Raw genomic sequence first — 21,970 nt, 5'->3', positions numbered from 1 at the left:
GGCGGTAGCGGTTGTATTAAAACAAAACAAACTTTTGTACAGCGATGTGACTGGTAATGATGGGATAAAAGAAGATGATACTGAGCATGAAAAAGAGCAGTTTACATACACACTGGAAAAAGAGCAGTTTACAAGTGCTACACACTGGACTGCATGGTTTTACGCAAAATACGCCCGCCAAAGTCCATTTAGTCCAAGAAGAGGTCACCAGTCCTTCAAAGGAAGGGTGCAGGGACAACTGCTGATACGTCGTCCAGTCACTGACAAACGTGGGACAGAACAATACCAGGCAAACCGCGATATTTAAAGTGGCATTTTTCAGCACAGCTTCATCGTCCGCCGAACTACGAAAATTCTGCTTGGTCACTATCGTGTGACATGTTTTCGAAATTTGCACTTTGTGGTTTCAGGCAAACTGGAATAGCGAGGCGAACTGGTTTTACCATCCAAAGACTCTTGCGTACATCTGCCTGGTTTCGCGATCTTGGGTCACCTGTTGAAAAATTTTCCAAAGATAAATGAACGACTTTCAGTCTCTTCAAGTAGTTTGGTTGATGAACAGACCTTTGGTTCTCCTCAAAATATACTTTCATCCGGCTAACTGAACTCAGACGTTTATGAAAATCAACCCGGTTCTTCATCTTTTGAAATCTGTCTGCTGCGACTGGAGGGAAACAGAGATATCGTAGAATTATCATCCACTGAGATAACTGACCACCCGTATTCCCATCTAAGAGGCCCGGTTATGCAGGAACCGTGAAAGTCCTTGTCAAATCTAATTCCGTTAAATAATGATGAACGCAAAAACTTTTTGTGTTAACGTTCCAACTATACCTGGCCACATCCAGACAACCAGTGCGTAACTTCAGAAACCTAATAAAAAATTTGCTGACATGGATCCCGCTTAATCGCTTGCATTCAGGTGCCGATACAGCAGAGAAGCCCATCCCACGCATGATTGGGGGACGCTTGCCGGTCTGGCATCAGGCCGAGATCTGATTGGTGGAAAGACTGGACCCAACAGCCAATCATAACCCAGTATTGGCCGAATGCCCGTTGCCAATGCCGCATCTAGAACGCGTCAAAATATCCAGGATGTTACTGCCGCTTACACTATAGATGAAGCGATGTGCAAGTGTTCACGACTTTTTTTTCGGCGTTAATATACGTTGTGCATTTTTGGTGGTTCTTTTAGATGTGAACGCTAGCTTGAGGGTTCAGACCGAGAACTGAGCGGAGAAAAATACCGAAGTACAGTTTTCCATTTCTGTGCATAAGTCAATTTAGCCGAAGTGTGGTTCCATCCGGTGTAGAACAATCAAGGTTTGAAATCTAAGGTGTGAGTTTTCATTCGCCCGCAGAGTTACAGGGGTGTCTGTTTATGAGGTGTTTGAAATTCACACATTTTCACTCGCAACGCTGGCCATTATCGGTTTCACCCTGCTTGGGACTCGTTGAGTAAGCGCAGTCCCCGAGTTCCCCTCAAAATGCTGCTCTAACTGGACATAAAATGGACAGAGTACGACAAATCCTCTGAAGTTCGTTTTGCCACAAGACAACTGAATCCAGCTGAACCTCTCGTTTAGGATGGTCGGAGTTTTCAGAAGACTCATCAGTAGTGTGTTATGCCTAAAAAATTCTGTTCTATGTTATTAAAACACACCGCCGTTGTATGAAACTTTGTTGTGCAAAAGAAACTGATAGTCATTCGGCTCTATTTCTACCGATAATAAGTAAAAGCAAAGCCGAGAAAAGACTGCACTGGAATCACATGCTAAACCTCTCGTTTGGGATGGTCGGAGTTTTCAGCAACTTCATGAGTAGTGTGTTAGTCTACACAAGCCTACTCTCTGTCGTCTAGGCTTACCGCCGTTCCATACATCCTTATGGTTCAAAGTAAACTTGTACTGATTCCGCTCTATTTCTACCGATAATAAGTAAAACCAGAGCCGAGAAAAGACTACACTGGAGTCAGATGCAGACCACTGCCAGTCACATACACGACAAGGAGGTATGTTTGCCTGGATAGTCGCTTAAAACTCTACGATACAGACATCTCATTTTTTACCAAGATACTGTCTTCCATTGCCGTCGGCACGCACTACAATTAGGAACATTCTCTTTTAGTAGCTGATGGACAACCGGCAGAGCAGCTGATTGTCGGGTTGTGTCCCTTGTTGGGAGGCCAGTTGATGTATTGCTCATTTTTTATGCAAGTCAGTGGTGATGATATAACCCCTCAGGGAGTTGTCTAACGTCCGATAATATTGTCATTTCACATCGTGAGACCTTCATTCAACAGAACACGTGTTGAAATCTTGAGTGTACTTTACGGGAGAAGAAGGCTTTGGTTCTCATCAGTTCTGAAGCAATTTTGAGACAAGTGCCTCAAGTAGCCAATGACACTGGATCACATCGGCCTGGGAAAAAACAATGAAATGTACTGACAATTTTTTAGGGAAGTGATCTTGTAAGTAACGCCACCAATCATAACCCAGTATTGGCCGAATGCCCGTTGCCAATGCCGCATCTAGAACGCGTCAAAATATCCAGGATGTTACTGCCGCTTACACTATAGATGAAGCGATGTGCAAGTGTTCACGACTTTTTTTTCGGCGTTAATATACGTTGTGCATTTTTGGTGGTTCTTTTAGATGTGAACGCTAGCTTGAGGGTTCAGACCGAGAACTGAGCGGAGAAAAATACCGAAGTACAGTTTTCCATTTCTGTGCATAAGTCAATTTAGCCGAAGTGTGGTTCCATCCGGTGTAGAACAATCAAGGTTTGAAATCTAAGGTGTGAGTTTTCATTCGCCCGCAGAGTTACAGGGGTGTCTGTTTATGAGGTGTTTGAAATTCACACATTTTCACTCGCAACGCTGGCCATTATCGGTTTCACCCTGCTTGGGACTCGTTGAGTAAGCGCAGTCCCCGAGTTCCCCTCAAAATGCTGCTCTAACTGGACATAAAATGGACAGAGTACGACAAATCCTCTGAAGTTCGTTTTGCCACAAGACAACTGAATCCAGCTGAACCTCTCGTTTAGGATGGTCGGAGTTTTCAGAAGACTCATCAGTAGTGTGTTATGCCTAAAAAATTCTGTTCTATGTTATTAAAACACACCGCCGTTGTATGAAACTTTGTTGTGCAAAAGAAACTGATAGTCATTCGGCTCTATTTCTACCGATAATAAGTAAAAGCAAAGCCGAGAAAAGACTGCACTGGAATCACATGCTAAACCTCTCGTTTGGGATGGTCGGAGTTTTCAGCAACTTCATGAGTAGTGTGTTAGTCTACACAAGCCTACTCTCTGTCGTCTAGGCTTACCGCCGTTCCATACATCCTTATGGTTCAAAGTAAACTTGTACTGATTCCGCTCTATTTCTACCGATAATAAGTAAAACCAGAGCCGAGAAAAGACTACACTGGAGTCAGATGCAGACCACTGCCAGTCACATACACGACAAGGAGGTATGTTTGCCTGGATAGTCGCTTAAAACTCTACGATACAGACATCTCATTTTTTACCAAGATACTGTCTTCCATTGCCGTCGGCACGCACTACAATTAGGAACATTCTCTTTTAGTAGCTGATGGACAACCGGCAGAGCAGCTGATTGTCGGGTTGTGTCCCTTGTTGGGAGGCCAGTTGATGTATTGCTCATTTTTTATGCAAGTCAGTGGTGATGATATAACCCCTCAGGGAGTTGTCTAACGTCCGATAATATTGTCATTTCACATCGTGAGACCTTCATTCAACAGAACACGTGTTGAAATCTTGAGTGTACTTTACGGGAGAAGAAGGCTTTGGTTCTCATCAGTTCTGAAGCAATTTTGAGACAAGTGCCTCAAGTAGCCAATGACACTGGATCACATCGGCCTGGGAAAAAACAATGAAATGTACTGACAATTTTTTAGGGAAGTGATCTTGTAAGTAACGCCACTCTATGCTGAGAAGCCGAGAAGCACTCTACATCTGTTTCATCCTTACTGGGAATCATAGTGCGTGCGCTTCTCGTGAAGCTCCGACAGGAAGTCTCGAATCCGTGACCTCCTGACCAGTAGTTTGGACACTTATCCGTTCGGGAGCGACTGACATCCTTACTGGGAATCATCAGCAGTGCGCTTCTCGTGAAGCTCCGACAGGAAGTCTCGAATCCGTGACCTCCTGACCAGTAGTTTGGACACTTATCCGTTCGGCCACGAGCGACTGATCAAAAGTGTGATTAACTCGCACTTAGAGAGGATAGACCGCCGCTCACCCCTCAATCTCCGATAAGGATGTAACAGCTGTACAGTGCTTCTTGTGTTTTCAGCATAGATTGGCTTCACTCTCAGGATGAAATCCCCACAAAGTTTCCAAACCTTCCCGCACTACCAACAATGTTTGGACAACTATTTTATTTTACCTCATGTTGCTGTGCCACTGAGTGTGTAGATGTATGACTTGATCCGTTAGTTTTACCCAATCAAATCACGTGCCCGTCTCATACCTCGCTCCATGATCTTTCATCTCTGGGCAAGCACATCCCGTTTTTCTACTTATCATAGTATGGACAATGTAACGTCTTATGTCTCAACAGCTTTGTCTACCAGATTTTCATCCAGATCGATTATGGAAAGGAAATGAGACGATGGCTGAAGGAAGACGAAATCAAAGCGCAGATTTTCTGTTTCGTTTCGTCTAAAATGATGTACACGTTTGTTCGTTTCACACAGACCACACCTAATACACCCTCCTTGACTAACAACAAACACAAAAGTACCCGAACGCTCTCAGTTTAACTTTCGGCGAATTGGTGGGTTGATATGATCTCCAATGGATTGTTATTACTCACGATTTCACACGTTTCATTTTTCCCAGAAATTTATGTTTTTGAGATCCCAATACAGATTTGTCGTTAGGAAAGTTGTATTTCATCCAGACTGGGGGTAGAATGCAAGGTAAATTGATTTTGTGTGCGCACGCCGCATTGTCTCTGCCTCACGTGATACAGATTTGTCGTTAGGAAAGTTGTATTTTATCCAGACTGGGGTAGAATGCAATGTAAATTGATCTTGTGTGCGCACGCCGCATTGTCTCTACCTCACGTGGTCTAGACTTTGATAGGTTTGTGATAAATCCATTTGTAAATTTTAAGATTCAGCAAAGCACTGAGATGCATCGTTCAGATTTTACTGATTATCAACACAAGCTGATGGTCCCCGAATTTGGTCGAAATAAACGGAAGGATCTCAGTCGAAAGAAACGTCATAAACGAGAGATTCATCTGGATTCAAGGATTCGTCAAAATCAAATTAGTGTGCAGATGAGTGCATAAGTGCAACGTCTTTTTCACTTTTTGTCAGAGTATGTGCAAACCGTAGTAGATTTAATTGGAAAATTCGTCCTGTATGTGAAGCCAGTCTATGCTGAGTAACGGAGATGAACTCTACAACTGTTTAATTCTGACATGACTTCCGTAGGGAGTTCCAAACCAAAAAGCTTGCGGCAAGAAGTTTGAATACAAACGTTTGGCCACGAACGGCTGTTCAGCAGTGTGATTAGCTCTTCCTCAGACCGGGTATAACGTCACTCATCCTTCAGTCACGTGGTCACACGTGACTGCTCGAGTGATGACTTCTCAGGTTGTTTTCTTCAGTGCGGGAATAGTGTTCTTCATTTTAGCTACTTGTTGATTTTTGGTAATGTGAATGACTTTTAAACTTTTTAGTGATTTTCTTCGCTATTAGTACCGACTCTCGATGTTTCAAGCGCACTGAGGCGCACTGTAGCAGTACGGAGTCAGAAGTCGGAGAAAAAACACCACTACAAAGCTTGTCAAAAAAGATGGATACTTCAGAAACTTCATCTGGTGGACTCTCAAAAAAACCAATTCGAATAACTTAACAGAACTGTATAACGCTTCAATGCACCAAGAATAGTTCAGAAATGACTGGTTGACTGTTAGGATAGTACAGCACAACCGTCGCTCAAAAAACAAGCCCTGCGAGCAATGGCGTCAAACCCGAAGAGACGACTGGAAAACGCCATATCCAAGATTCAGCGCATTTGACAAACAGAAGCACAAGCTCCCAACCAAAAGGTACGAAAAACTCCTACCTGTCCTCGTGCAGGTAGATCAAGATGGACACAAATTCGACTGGGGCAACGTTCACACCTAAGCTCAAGCAACAAATAAGTAATAAAGTGAAATCATAGAAGCATGGAACTCCACTGGAAAAAAACATCAGCTGGGACATCAAAATCGATCCAGACTACTAAAAAGTGAGATCAAAAGTACTGCGGAACTACGGAACGTAAAAGAGCACAACAAACCCAAGTGAATGTGTGTGAAAGAAGCAAGCAAACCAAAGCGAAATACGGGGGTTAATCCGATTTCCCGGAAAAGAGCCTAGCCTAGAAGTTGAGTAACTATACAGGACGATCCAACAAAGGGCGTCCAAGCACAACCGAAACGGCAAACACGAGAAAGAGAAAGTACAACCGGCTAATCGAGCTCAAGAAGATGAGACTACGATAAAAATTAAATACGAATCAGCTAGACTGAGAAAAAGAAACTGCCAAAAGTATAAATAGCCATCGCCACTGGCTTATTTCAGGGAAGAAAGACCAAAACGCAACGCAAACCCGGAACGGACCAACAAAAAACGGACCTAACGCACCACGACTGAGCTATCCAGTCGACCAATGGGATGCTAGTCATAGAGACCACGCCGCAGCGCAGAGCGCATAAGGGCCAATATGGACACCCTTCAAAACTATACAAAGGTAGTTGTGTGGAGGGATGCACGCACTTAAATGTGCACTGACAATGTCTCCTCTACCGGGGACGACACATTCGCAAACCAGTTGTCAAGCTCGGCTGGTGGATCCATGGTCAGGTGATCAGCCATTAGTGCCGGCATCCATCGATCGGTTTGGATTTCTCCCATGTGTAAGTAAATCAAAACAAGTGAAATCACGCAAGTCGTTGGGCGGATTTTGAAAATAGTAAGAAACGTTTGGCCGGACGCGGACGGACCTCTGCGCAAAAACATATGTGGCATTACTCGCTCCGCATTTGTCTACCGAAGGGGTTAGGTGTGATTGATCCATCAGGAAACGAATGCCAACTCGCCTTATTGAAAAATGCATCTTAATGAGAGTAGTAGGAAATTTATGTTCGAAAATCTCGAACAGACTGAAACATTCTTCAGTCCAAAAACTCAATATATATGTATATATGTATGTAATGCACTACTCATAAGGTTGCTGAAAATTCGCCGACAGCCCACCATCGGTATCGTCCTTCTTGGGGCTCATCAGGAAGCCGCAGTCCCCAAATTCCCCAAGACGAATTTCAATGTCCACGATGGGTAGTGCATTACAAGTATACATGCATCGCGATATCTCGAATACCGTAGCGACTGAAACATGAGGTGGCCCAGTGCAGCACATTCAGTTGCGTGAGAACATCACAAACGAGAGATTCAGCTGGGTTCCGGATGAGTCTCTCGAAAAACCAAATTAGTTTGCAAATGAGTGTATTTCGCTAACTTAGTGAATAGTTATCGGTTTACAAGCTGGGGCCTAACAGTCCAATTTCAGCTGGTTCTCCATACTTTTCGTGGGTCATCATGTAACCCACGTTGGTTTTTGCCATACCCCAGGCTTTTTATTTTGCAAGCTTCATGAATTATCTCCAAAGCTTTTGATTTGATTCTTTCCCGAGCAGCCCCAGCACTGAAAGGAATGACACAAAACCTGGAAGATACTTTTTCCAATGCGTGTCTCGTTCATCACATTTGGAACAATTTCATGGAACTCACTGTCCAGTGTTTTCAAAAAATACTATTTTCAAAGTTGAGGGATTATTACTGAAATTGAGTAAAGTCTTGCTGGCAAAATTTTAATTAAACTAATGTCCGACTGGTATGACATTTAGTTAATGGCTTTTGAACACAACGCCTTTTCTGTCAGTCTACCTTTTCCGTCATCTGCATAGAGTTGATGTGCTTACCTTTTTCACTACACGTGCCTCACTCCACTTTGGCTCTGTTTGCACACCTTAGCAAAAGTTCGTTTGTTCAAGTGTAACAACTTTCTGTTACCTAGCTGCCATTCCACTCTTCCAAGTCATATGTCACTGAAGTGTACGGTCGAAAAACTGATCAGTGAACACGGAAATAATTAGCATACAGGTGATTCTTTTACCATCGGTGTCGTCATCTTTGGCAGTTTCTGTTGGGAATCGCCTAGTGTGGCACACTGGTCAGATCAGTAAACTGCCCTTATTAGTTGGTCGTTGGCTTGTTCGCTCAGCTGGGCAATATAGTTGCAAACGTTTCATCATCAATCGAGGTGACATCATCAGTGCGTAATTGTGCGTAGCGGTGAGTTAGTGGTTGTGCGTTTAGTAGGGTTACGTGTGTGTTGATATACGTGCTGGTAGCCGGGATGACCTTTGACCGCGATTAGTTTTTCGGTCGGGCGGTTCCATTGCTTGTTCTTTTTATCCCGTGTTCTCATTCGCCGATGCCCACGTGACCTTTGAACTTGGCATTCCTCGCCGTCGTAGTCTGGTCGATGTTGGAGTGGCCTCTGTCCTTCCGAGTTCCGGCTTGTGACCTTTATTGATTTGACTCCGAGGAGTTCCTTGTTTCTTCGTTTGTGAATCCATTATTCGGTCTTCCTTGAGTGTTCCAGTTGCTATGCTGAGCTTTTGCACGTAGAGGTGCGTATTTTGGATCCAGTTCGATGCACCGGTTGATTGAACCTGCCGTAGAGTACCAGGCATCCAGAAATTCTCTTCCGTGTCGCGTGTTTCCGCATGCCAAAATTTTCGCGTTTTCCAGATTGAATTTGTGGCCTTGCTGGTCCTCTTGTATAGATATCAAGGACACCCCCTTCACTGTATAGCTGTCACACCACCCGAAGAAATATAAGGAAGGTGATAAGACCAGACTGTCCAGCGTAGCAAGAGCAGTCCAGAAGAGGGCTCTGAGTTCGAAACACGGACCTTACGGTCAGAGGTTCATTCACTAACGATCACGCTATCTCGTAAATGTCTTCAGACAATTCAGTGTCAACATCACTATCATCATCGTCATCAGAGACAGCAGCATCAGTGTTAATACTGATGATTCACTGCCATGCAGCCAGGTATGGTTGGGGGGAAATTTCACGCAATGTTGCACTAGTACGCGAAGTTGAGAGCACCTACTTCGACGTCCTTCATCAAACTTGACCTTTTCGCGGTTCGGGATCGCCGAGCAACTGTAACAGACGTCAGCATAGTCTCGGATGGGAGCGGAGTGACTGTGTGGAATGGGGAGGAGCAGAAGTATGGTGCTGATGAATATTCCCTCGCCATAACCAAAGCCCTACATGCCATCGGTTGTGATATCGACTTTTTGGTTCAACAACCGCTGATCATCTCCTATCGAGGGATCTGCTTTCCTCAATCCGTAAGGCTGTTATTGGACTGGGACTTCCTAAGGTCGCAGTCAGTGACTTGTGTTTGCTTGGCATTGTGGGCTCTCTGCGTAATTCTGACACTTTTATGCGTGGCACATGGCGTTGAATGTACATTTTTGCCATTTGATCTCACACCAGACCCAGTATAACGGACACTTTGTGCCTGATGTGCGAGTCTTGACTGTGCTAGTGCATACTGCGCCTTGAAGAGCATTCACCATTGTTTGTCCTTTCTTCGGTTGTTGGTCTTTAGACGCGTGTTTCCATACCAAACTTTTTACATACGTTGAGATTCATCTCATCTGATAGGAACTGCTGGTGGCATGAATTCGAATGGGAAGTTTCTCTCTTTTATCTCATATTCTCCTGTTGCGCTTTTGCATTCGTCGCTTGCATTCACTTTTTATGTTTGCCACCATGCCCTTCAAAAATAAATGACAATTAGATATGCAATGTGTGCGAATCATAGGATAGCATTTTGGTGAGCGTCAACAGTATCCACAACCCATTCCTTCGAAGAAATTAGACACTTATCATGTGTCGGAGGAGATTGTCCCATTATTGCAACTGTTGTTCGAATTTCCGCCAGCCACTGCGCCAAAAACCACATGTTGATTTGGTGGCTACACAGTAAACTGATTTTGGATGTCACGCAAGTAACTGCTTAGGTTTCAGAACTGACGTGCTCCTGAATCTCGGCTGAAAACTGGATGTCTCCCATTGCTTTTCGTCACAGGAATCACCAGCGCCCTCCTTGCATTGCAAACAATAAAGAGGCATACTACTAGGAGGGAGGCCCTCTAGCGCGTAGCTTTTTTCGACAAACACCAACTAAACGGTTACAAACTACTGGACAGGGTAGTAAATATCTCATGTGCACCTTATTTTTAAAAACTAAACATCCTCGCGCGTCTTCTGTAACTTTCTAAAATATTCGTTGAGTATCATGCAATTGTAAACGAAATCTGTAAAGAGACTTTACAGGTTCCGTAATAAACCCCCGTTCCATTAGAATCGAGGAGGAATTACGAGAAAGCCATATACTACTCACATGCCTCATCAGTAGTGTCCGCCTTTACACTCGATTTCCCCATCCGAGTTAGACCAGCCCGTGAGCAGTGCTCAAGCTTCCCTCAGGACATTTGAAGTTATTCACTGTTTGTGATGGTCTTATTGCCAGAAGTTAAACACCCAACCTCAACATTCAGCTGATTCGTTGATCTACCTCAACCTCCTCGTCTGCATTGCATTTGACAGGATCGATAACTGTATCGATCTCATTCAAAAGCTGCCGAGTAGTGTGAAGTAGATTGCTGCTAAAACCGTATGCCCGAACAAAAGTAGCGGAGAATTTGGAATTCAGAGTATCAGAATGACCAGTCCACATGCACGAACATCCACCTCAAGATTACCCTGGTTACCACTTGCCTTGACGAGTTTGAGTCGGAATGAAGGACTACACGGAATTCGGATAAGACCAGATAATATTAACCTGCCACTGGTAAGGTGAATCGTTTCTACGACGATTATTTGGTGGCCATTTTTCTTATAAAGGAAGAAAAACTAAACCATATTTTAGAGGCACTGTTGCCGAACTGAGGGCTGGACGGATCCTAGCTTTGCAATATCCTTCTAACTATAGATGCAAAATTAAGACGGTGGAAGTAAAGTGGGTAAAAAATAATAGAAAAGCCTCCTGAATCCGCAGTTTTCAGTTTACCAGCTTGTTATGTGAGGTGAAAATCATTTGAGAAAGTACTCGATGACCAGTGGAATGTTTCCGGGAATATGGTGCATATACAGAAATCAGAAGCTGCTAATGATAATTTATCAGGAAGGTCAGATTCCTGAATGTAACATCAGAACGCCCGAAACCTACTGCCCCACCAAAACCTTAACAGGAAAGCTGGCAAGCATCCAAGCCAGTCAATCATTCAATCAATTCAGCAAAACCTGATTAATGTTCATGCACGACACAGAAGCACGACCGAATATGATCTGTGTTCTGGCATATCATAGAGGCACAATCGATGTTGACGGGTGTTCACTAACACCTATTAGACAGCCTGGACCAATGTCGGAAATTCCAATTTAAATAGCGTGAGGCCGTTGTAACTTTTGCTCTCGCAATCGCTTGTTCGGAATATAGCTGTTATGTTCCCTCCTGTGAGTTATTTTTCCGGCAACTAGGCACTGGAGCGAGTCAGCAGCAAATACCACAGATTGATGAATCAGCTGATCTAACAGGTTGGCGACGGGGATGGGACTCATTCCGTCCATCAAGCTAGTTTAGCCAAATAATAGTAGTCTTGTCTCGGTGGATAGGGTTGCTTGTGAACTTTCATATAGTGCTAATGAAAAGACTTCAGTTCACCACTTGCACTATCAAGAAGCCTAGTATCTTCGACAACTACTCATATTCGGCCGTCTCATGCTTCTGTTACCACGATATTCCTGACATCGCACTTCATTGTGCAGACCCAACACACTACTGATGAGGTTGCTGAAAACTCTCTGACAGCCCACCACCGATTTTACCCCGCGGATAACCGCAGACCATGTCCTACTTGGGAATAAAAAGGACAGAGTACGACAAATACTCCGTGTTCGTTTCGTTTTGGTAGGAGATGAGCGAATCCAGTTCAACCTCCCGTTTGGGATGGTCGGAGTTTTTAGCAACTTCATGAGTCGTGTGTTAGTCTACACAAGCCTACTCTCTGTCGTCTAGGCTTACCGCCGTTCCATACATCCTTATGGTTCAAAGTAAACTTGTACTGATTCCGCTCTATTTCTACCGATACTAGGTAAAACCAGAGCCGAGAATAGACTGCACTGGAGTCAGATGCAGACCACTGCCAGTCACATACACGACAAGGAGGTATGTTTGCCTGGATAGTCGCTTGAAACTCTTTTATACAGACATCTAATTTTTAGACCAAGATACTGTCTTTCATTGCCGCTGGCACGCACTACAGTTAGGAACATTCTCCTTTTGTAGCTGATGGACTAACGATGGATTTGTAGTCGGAAGTCCAAGCGCAAAATGCCTTGTAATTAGACAACCGGCTGAACAGTTAATTGTCGGGGTGTGTCCCCTGTTAGGAGGCCAGGTAGGATCTAATGACCATATCCGATCTGTCCTTGCTGATTTGTATACATTCAAGGGTCTGTGGTGATGGCAGAGCCTCTCAGTAAATTGTATCACGTCCGATGTCATTTCACACCATTAAACCTTTATTCAATAGAAAATCTATTGAACTTACAGTGGAATAAAACTTCAGTGTTTTTTTCAATTATGAAACAACTCCATTGACAGGTGCAGTTGTTTGGAAATTTACAGATGTTAGCTGCGCGATATTTCGTAACGCTGCTCGCAAACAAAATCCCTAAGACAACCGAATGTCAACATTCTTATCGCGAAACAGTTGATGCTTCATCACCATTGTCCTTACAAGGAAGCAGAAAAGGAGAGTGGCTAAAAAGTGACATTTTGCTAGCCCATTCCAGGTATTCTGATGTGCCTACACCCCCAAATGCTCAATCAGGTACTCTGGAATGCAGCTGATAACGCGGATGCCACTGATTCAAACAACATTTTCGGAGATCCTGCAGCCCATTGCGAGCACTGAACTTCATTCTGGAAGATCACAAAATCTTTCGCATCATTCTGAATTGGGGAATAGTGCGCGTACACCGAACATAGTCGACCGGTTTTCTAATTGCATATTTACGATTTCCTCAGCATCGTTCGGTGCCAGCAAGGATTATGAGACATCCCTGGTGGAAAAATTGAAGACATCACAGATCATCTGTCCGATGTGTTCATGTCTCGTAATCCCGACCATTCTGGGTCCTACTCTGTGACCCTTTCTCAAGTGATTCCAAGTTGTTTCCTACATCTTCGTTTGTAAACTCGACAATATGTTCTCTTCGAGTATTCCTGTTGACGAGTTGGTCTTCGGCACGTAGTGATGCATAACCTGGATGTGTTTACGCCGTGGATCTACCATGAATTACCACGTTTGTCGAAATTTCATCAAGCATCGCATGTCCTTGCTTGGCAAGATTTTTGCTCTTTTCAGACTAGACTTATGACTCTAGTCTTCAACTTTGGAGATCAAGGGTTGCGTGTTTTTTTTATGGCCGCGTTGTGTTTTTCCCATTCGCATACCTAGTCTTCTGCCGCTGCTGCTGATCGGCAAGTTGAACTGTCCTGTCAATTTAAAACGGATAGCACAATTGCAGTTCATTCGATGTTTGACTTTCTGTGCACACAGAAAAACCGTCAAGAATCTGTTTTCCCAGCTGGCACGTGAGCATCGTTACTGAGCACGTAAAGACAACCACTATCCTCCAATCCATGGCCAAGAAAACATCAGTGACATTTTCTTACAATGAATAAATGCTTGATAGAGATTTCCTCCTGTAATTTAGGCTGGTCTGTGCTGAGAGGCCGAGAAGTACTGTGCAGCTGATTCATTTTTGTTCAGAATCATCAGAGTCACGCTTTTCACGAACGTCCAGTAAGGAGGCTTTGACCGCTAACCTTCACCGGTGGTAAACTAAACACGTGTCCGTTCGACCACGAATGGCCGCTCAGCAGCGTGATTAAATCACACTTAGACAGAATGTAGCACCACTCATTCGCCAATCACGGGATCCGCATCACGTGGTCACACTCGTTTTCTGGCTTCACAAGTGACAACTTCTTAGGCGGAAGTTTCACTCATTGGGTGAATTTTATCCCTCCTCTGATCCACTCATGGGCTATTGGTAGTGTGAGAAAATCGTAGAATGTTCACTTAAATTTAGTTCAGGACGAAATTTGGACTAGTCATTAGTAAAAATCTTGCATAACTGGCAGTAATAAATGAGTCAAGAGGCTAATAAGAAAATTCTTTTGTCCGTCCATACAGGGGAGAACTGTTTCTTTACCCCAGCACAATGGAAGCCGACCCATGGGATATGAAAGTTACCCCTACACAACTGAAAATTTTGGCAGATGTTAGTTATAAAAGGTCTGCGGTGAGTTTTCACTTATTTTATGATAAGCTAATTGTACTGGGATGTCCCTTCAATGAAAATTCGTCTTGAAACGTTCAGGATTATAACAGTGATGAGTCCAGTACAACCTTATTTATTCTGCAGTCGCCCAGTTAACGGTGTACTCTGCTCGGTTTTGTGTTCGCAAACACTGCGACATAGTTAAACCACTGAAAATTTCAAGGACAAACAAATCTTTGTGATTTGTTAGACAATCGCACCCTTTCGGTGCGTAGATGCCATGCCACCAGAAGGAAATACAAGGGCTGCGATACTGACAGGCTGTCGAGAGGCAGAGTTTCAACAAGCCTGGATTTTGATAACCAAGCGAGGGTTTGCAGAGCACGTGAAATACGGATCTTTACACATCGGCCACAGGTGCACAACAAGAGAAATCCTCAGTAAGATTGGCGATAAAAGGCAGAAACTATAGTCCAAAATGGTGTGTATATATTTTTGTTTGCCCAATTTTAGAAGATTGAACTAGGTTTCATGGACAGTAGCTCCACTTTCGGCAACGGATTTCCAAGTAAACTTACTGCTCCGTAATTGCCGCTACAAGATGACTTGGATAATGGTTACCATACCTTTGATATACCCTTCTCAATTCAGTCTTTTTAGATTCTATACCCATAGCCTGGGTTTGTGAATATGGTCCAAAATAATTCCTTATTATAATCACAGATATCTTCTAAACGGAGACGAATACCAGTTGCTTATGAACCTCCGGAAACAAAACCATTATATAATTAAATTTCGATCACTGTGGGGTTGTCACAAGACCTAATTATCAACCTAAAAGTTAACGTCTGTGTGTGGTCAAACACTACCTTACCTTCTTGTCTATCAGAGTGTGAATGACTCTATGTAAATGTGGTTTTATACTAGTTACAGCTGTCGTGCAGTTTTGGGTGAATATTTATATTTTAACTCTTTTTTTCAGATTAAAGAGGCACAGAATTATCGAAAAGCTCGTATGGGTGACCGGTGGATACTCACTGGAAATCTAAAACGAAATTTGGAGTACGTGCCGATCCACCATCGCTAAAAAGTTGTAAATCACATGTGCCTGAATAACCAGTGAAATGACGATATACGCACGATTAAGCCTCAGCTCAGATGCACCAATTTACTCGATATCCATTTTAAAAGTCACATGACTTCACATGACTGCCTGACAGATGAACTGAGTTTCACGCATCGTCACTGACCAATCACATGCGACTGTTAGTAAATGCGCTTCCGCAGATTGCAGTTCAGGTTACATGAATTGCTATTTTTTGTGTGGCATAGATGCCCACTCAATTAGCGAAACAAAAAATTCCCAAAGGAACAAACTGTGGGTTATCCAAAATGCAGGGCTGATTTTTGCTACATGCGAAAGTTTAACCTTATATGAGGGAAGCATGCGAGCACTGTGGTGCTCAAAGCTTTGAAACGTAGAACAACAGTCATTATCCCAGGGCAAAAAAAGCAGTGACAGCGATTTAGAACTCGATACCAGAAATTAATTGTATTTGCCGCAATTTTTCGCCAGAACGGGTGGATCAAAATTGTCATGCGTATGCAGAAACAAAGCACCGTCATCCCTGCTCCTAGTCACTTTCTCAACGCATTATTTGAATGGATGAAACCATATTCTTCCCGCCGTTCCACTTTCCCATAAACTGTTACTGAAGAACTCCCTAGTTTCAACGTATTAGATTATTTTTTTGGCGACTTCACGTTGGAGTCAGTTGTAGGAATCTGGGTGGCCGTAGTCAATCACGCCTAATCACTGAAAGATCGCCACTGTAACTTGAAGTATGCAAATATGTTGGAAATCAGCATACTCTAGGAATCAACGGCAGCATCACTCGAAATGCGAAAACAAAGTGCCAAACGAAGCGGAAAACCTGGGAACTTAAACACAAGAGATACACTGCCTAAGGACAAGGTCAGCTGACACTATGAATGAAGTCAGGCTTCAAAAGGCTCCAGATTGACGTTTATTGTAAATATCTTTGGTTATTTGTTTCACATTTTCTGAACAAGAAATGATGTTCTCATGGCAACTAGATGGGTATGAGTATTCATTAATGTGTCATTATTTTTCGTCCGCCTCAATAGTATACAGTTAGGTGTACTGCTCAAAGTCAATTTCTGAGGGTGAATTCATACACACACCCTCACCGTTTGGTCCATGGTTTCTTGATAATTGGGAATAAAATTGCTGAAAGAGATATATTACCTGTTATAATAGTCTGGCAAACTGGTTTTAATAGGATTGTCATTGGCTATGAATCTTTATATAATTTATCCGATGTGCAGACGATATCGTTCTCATGTTCAAAGAGGAGGAGAACACGCAGGTGTTTTCGGATGAATTAACCAAAGTCATCCCGTCCTTTGGTATGCACTTTGCAACTACAAGGCGTAAGGTCATGCTCGTGGACGTGCAGTCACTGAATACGCCACCTAAAATTCAGGGCGAGGGACTGGAAGTTGTGGAGCGTTTCACTTATCCTGGAAGTTGTATCAGTTCTGATTGTAGTGTGACAGATGAGGTGAATGCATGAGTCTGCAAGGTTCGGGCCGCGTTTGCTAATTTGAGAATAGTTTATCGCTGAATCTGAAGGGACGTATGTATCAAGCAACAGTACGGGCTGTTTTGTTGTATGGCTGTGAGACTTAACCTATTCAATCAGCGGAACCGAGACGTCTTCAGGTGGTCGACAATCGTTGTCTCAGAACCATAGCTCGTGTGGGTTGGTGTCGGCGAATCCCTAACGAGGCAGTTAGAAAGCGCGTTTTCGGTTGTACAACGGGTACTTCCATTGAAGAATGTGTCCAGCACCAGAAGCTACGTTGGTTGGGACATGTGTTGCGTATGCCGAACCATCGTTTTCCGAAGAGAGTGCTGTTTTCCATGCCTAATTCAGAGTGGCGTAAACAGAGAGGTGGCCAACCCTTGACTTGGCAGAGGAGTATGAAGGAGATCACGAAACACTTGGGTGCTGTCGGTGCTACTCGCCTTCCAGGCTGGGGACCACGTGATCCTCACTGTGCCTGGTTGGAGACATTGCACATTTGGCTGCCAACCAATGTCAGTGGCGTTCCTGTTGTCAGTTTCTATCCAGATCGCCTGAGTGATTGTTTGGAGGTATGGGCACCTTGGAATGATTGTGGTAAGGTAGCATGAAGTTCCTTCTCCGTTCAACTTTATTCTTTTCTTTACGGTAAGGCTTTCAAACAAATCGTGGTTGTACGGTAGTGAAGCATCGGTGTTGAACACTGATGTCATGCTGTCGATGACGATGACGATGATGATTTAGGGGAAATGACAACCAATCACAAATTTGCAATTTATCGATCTGAAATTTCTCTTCAGATTTCCCGAAAATTGGGTTTCTCCTGGACGCGAAACTGTTCCACAGTATGCAGTCGAATGGGGCCTTTCAACCGGTGAATTCTTGAAAGAATATCGTCGTGGGTATGTTGACCAACCTTTCAATAAAACTCTTACTCCAGCTTCACGAAAATTGTTAACATGTGAATACTGTAACTGACACCTAGGTCTTTGTGTACTAGCACACCTAGTGAGCCAGTCACAAACTTTGATGCATTTCAACAGCCGCTACTCTCAGGTGGAAAAGCAGGGCAAATTGTTTTACTAGGAACTAAGACATTGCTGGGACATTGCTGTACATTTGAGGTCTCCGGCACTTCAGCTGGACTGCTTGGTTTACAAGCAAGAGACGAAGACCTAGGACACATTGGATAAACATCCAACTCAGACACCCAGTGGGAAGGGTTCCCTGTCTCACCCCAAGGAGGTCGGCCACAAAACACAGTGGAAATTTGCTTCCGGAGTTTGCTGGGAAAAAAAACGAAAATTCTGCTATAAGTTTTGTTATGGCAAGTCTAAATAATCATGATAAAACAAGTACAGATTTATGCAATTTGTGTGCCAACTGCATAACCACGGTATTTTTACTCCTGCATGTCCAACAACCACGTTAAACTTGTAGTTTGGCGTTAAAATACTCTTCCAGAGAAAGGTTGCTTCATAAAGGAAACTACTCACAAGGTTGCTGAAAACATTTCGAAAATATACTGAAAATATACTGCGATATCTCGAATATCGTGCCAACTGAATTGTGAGGTGGCCTGTGTGCAGCATATTCATATCTAGAATATCATAAACGAGAGATTCATTTGAGTCTGTCGTGAAAACCAAATTGATTTGCAAATGAGTGTATTTCTCGGAAAGGCTGCTTCAGTTTGTTTCTTGTTTTTTATTCACTACTGCTGAATTTCAAAGTAGGCTGTTATTATTCCCAAGACTAGGTCTTCTATTTTTGAACAAGCGTGCTTCAACCGCTGGCGGTCTGATACCTTGTGCATAAGTCAAATGACGAATCAACGCTTTCGTTTACATTGTTCGTTTTTTAATATCTGGCTTTACAGTCTGGTTCACCACTACATTTGAATTTGCTGACAAAACTGCCGACCTCTAACTTTTTTCACCTCGCTGGTATTGTTCTGGATTTTTCTCATTTGGTACGTATATGGGTTGATACACTGGAAAACAGGATACGGAAATTATAAGTCGATTCGACAGTATAAATGCTTTTGAATTTTACACCCTTACCCAATTTGTATGTCAACAACTGTCAGATATTGCATTAGGTGTTTTATCGCTGATAGTACGCAGATAACGATCCTACCACTTGTATGACCTGCGTGGCCGTGAACTCGAATTACATGTAGGCTCCAGACTGAAGGTACACAAACCAAACGAATTCACACCAGTTCACTGAAATGTTGTTTTTTCTTATCCTGTCGAACGCATCAACTGCATTAAATACACGATTTATTTCGTTCATTATAGGGACGCCCATAACAATGCTTCAAAGGTGAGTTGGTTCACCAGCGTGAAATTACAATTAGCCTGTTATATATGTATATACATATATATGTATACATTCAGATAAATGCCACTAGTTTCACTTATGAATAGGCTGGTATAAGAATAAAAGCGAATATATACAAGGTTGCCAATGTTACCGCAAGAGATTACTGATAACTCCATGAAATCGCATGAACTTGGGATCAGGTGGAGACTGCGTGAAAATCATGGCTGTTCGATTGTGGGATTCGGTTGGATTAACTGCAGTCCTGCACCAAAAATTAACATTATATGTCATTCATACCACTTTATTACTTTGTACTACAGACTACTATAATGAGGAATACTTATAACTTGGCGTAACCAAAAATATCCTGTCTAGTCTTTAATACTTTTCAATATGGTCGTCAACATTGTTAGCGACATCAGTAGTATCTGACGAGCGCAACGAACAATAACGAATGTTTTCTTGTTTGACATGACCCCAAGGGCCATGGGCTGAGATAACGGATGTTCGTGCTTCGAAAACTAATCTTCCGTGACCTGAAGGAGTGGTGTCCAACAGGGCTGAGATAAACACAGCATTTTTCGTTCGACAAAATATATTTGAAAACAAGGGCCTCGACGTTTTGGATATGGTTTCAGTTGCCAGACTCACGTGGCCCCAATCATCCTGAAACTGGCACATGGGCGGGCCGTTTCGAGAACTCCATTTTGCGTGTGTTCATAGATATGTAGATATGTAGATATGTGTTTGGTCAGGTCCAGATAGTTTCGCGAAATTTTGAGCGACCGGAAAATCCGTGGATCGAACCCGAACTCGAATTTGGGGTCTTGATTGGTCACCTGATAGTATCTCGGTCCTCGAGTTCCGTTCGGATGACTTCACCACTGAGCATCGGAAAGGTGTTCCTGTTGGACGAGTATTTATCCATTATTTTATTGATGAACCATGAGACCAGACTCTTTTCCAAATTCTGTCACGCCGTTGGGTTCTCAAGCTCGTGTTTTCCGCCCAAACTTGTTCTGTAGTTTCACTTGCTACGTATTAAGAATCTTATTTATATATCCTGGGTGCCTAACTACCATGCCATCCGAAGGAAGCACGAGGGCTGGGATACTGGCAGGTTGCCCGAGCCTAGACAGGGTAAGTCGAGAGGAAGAGGTCGGGTTTGAACCACGGACCACCCGGTCAGTAAATTCGCGCTGTAAACACGTAATTTTGACCAGCGTTTTACGTCTATGACACCTGTTAGATGCTTTACTCGAAATAAACACTTTTGAAATTCCAAAGCAGCTAGATTCACACTTAAACATATATATATATAGTGGTTTCCCAGGTTTGGACATGTACCCCGCATGCCAAATGACCGTCTGCCTCACAGAACTCTTTTCTCTCAGCCCTGTGCTGAGTAGAAGTGACCGAGAGGTGAACCTGGCAACGAACTATGAAAACACTAAACAGTTAATTTAGTCGGGTGGGCAACTGTCACCTCCTTGGATGAGAAACCAGAGGCTCAAATCACCAGTGGTTATTGACGTTGGCAAAAGTGGCCCAATCGCGCAATCACTGGCACACGTGCATAAAAGCTATCGCCTTCAATGCGTATCTACCCAGTTNCTCTTCGGCAAACGATGGTTCGGCATACGCAACACATGTCCCAAGCAACGTAGCTTCTGGTGCTGGACACATTCTTCAATGGAAGTACCCGTTGTACAACCGAAAACGCGCTTTCTAACTGCCTCGTTAGGGATTCGCCGACACCAACCCACACGAGCTATGGTTCTGAGACAAGAATTGTCGACCACCTGAAGACGTCTCAGGTCCGCTGCTCGAACAGGCCAAGTCTCACAGGGAACAGCAAGCCGTATTCGGGCCATGAAAAAGCTTTGTGGATTGCATCTGCGTCAAGCGTTAAAGCAACGTAATGTGGCTCTACAAGCTTGGTGTTCTGTGATTTCAACAATGTGTTGATCCTGTTGGCTGGTTGTTTTGTTGTCAGCGTTTTTTAGACCACAGACTACACAGTCATGACGCGAGAAGTGCAGTTTTTGAACACGCCTCAGACAATTCAAGGAGCGATACTGAAAAGCTATACAATTAAGTTGATTATCAGAAGGTGACAAGCACTCACAAATGTCAATTTTACCAGAATGATGATGATTACCAAAGGTAACCTCAAAGGGCAGAATTGCTTTTGTCAACGTACATCGTTTATGGCTTGTCTCAGACTACCGTGTGGGCCGTATGGTTGTACGACTGCGAGATTTGGCCACTTGAGGTTGAGGATCTCGGACATCCGCATGTTAGTATTGCTGCTACACGTGTTCCGTAGTTAGCCAGGGAGATTTGTGAAGCCCAGTTTAATTCGTGTCCTGTGCGTGCGCGTCTGTGTGTTATTTTGGGCCGGGTGTTTGCCTCTTTATTGTGTGCAGAGTCAAGAGAGGGGTGCCCCTTCGTGTTTGATGCTTGCACGAACCTGAGTACAACTTGACCTGATGTGATTGAAGTTCGTAAGCCTGGCGCGTGATGCAGGTGGTAGCCACGTAAACAAAAATGGATGGAACTCGTAGTTA

The 21,970-nt window shown here is 43.5% G+C and overlaps 4 protein-coding genes across 4 annotated transcripts in view; 2 read left to right on the top strand and 2 right to left on the bottom strand.

Annotated features, from left to right (window-relative positions):
• The window catches only part of T265_10661 (hypothetical protein), a gene marked incomplete at both ends in the record, with an annotated part of 2,584 nt that extends 2,396 nt beyond the window's left edge, over nt 1–188 (bottom strand). The window contains one exon of the mRNA XM_009177112.1: nt 146–188. Within this exon, the coding sequence (XP_009175376.1) occupies nt 146–188 (43 nt within the window). The remainder of the gene's footprint in view (nt 1–145) is intronic.
• T265_10662 (hypothetical protein) overlaps nt 1–1,034 on the top strand; it is a gene marked incomplete at both ends in the record, with an annotated part of 3,285 nt that extends 2,251 nt beyond the window's left edge. Inside the window, one exon of the mRNA XM_009177111.1 lies at nt 923–1,034. Within this exon, the coding sequence (XP_009175375.1) occupies nt 923–1,034 (112 nt within the window). The remainder of the gene's footprint in view (nt 1–922) is intronic.
• Nucleotides 1,035–1,949: 915 nt separating this feature from the next.
• T265_15229 (hypothetical protein) lies at nt 1,950–19,400 on the top strand (the record flags this gene model as incomplete). The annotated part of the gene is made up of 5 exons (XM_009177110.1): nt 1,950–2,011; nt 14,376–14,484; nt 15,446–15,525; nt 17,873–17,974; nt 19,376–19,400. Coding segments are annotated over 4 exons (288 nt in total), but the record flags the coding sequence as incomplete, so codon positions are not given.
• On the bottom strand, nt 17,813–20,065 carry T265_10660 (hypothetical protein; the record flags this gene model as incomplete). The annotated part of the gene is made up of 3 exons (XM_009177109.1): nt 17,813–18,118; nt 18,569–18,755; nt 20,052–20,065. The coding sequence occupies 3 exons, from the start codon at nt 20,063–20,065 to the stop codon at nt 17,813–17,815; spliced, it is 507 nt and encodes a 168-aa protein (XP_009175373.1).
• Nucleotides 20,066–21,970: the final 1,905 nt, after the last annotated feature.

Source organism: Opisthorchis viverrini (genome assembly GCF_000715545.1).
Source record: "Opisthorchis viverrini unplaced genomic scaffold opera_v5_397, whole genome shotgun sequence".
NCBI lineage: Eukaryota > Metazoa > Platyhelminthes > Trematoda > Opisthorchiida > Opisthorchiidae > Opisthorchis > Opisthorchis viverrini.
Note: the sequence above shows the minus strand (reverse complement) of the source record. Positions and strands in the feature narration are given on the sequence as shown.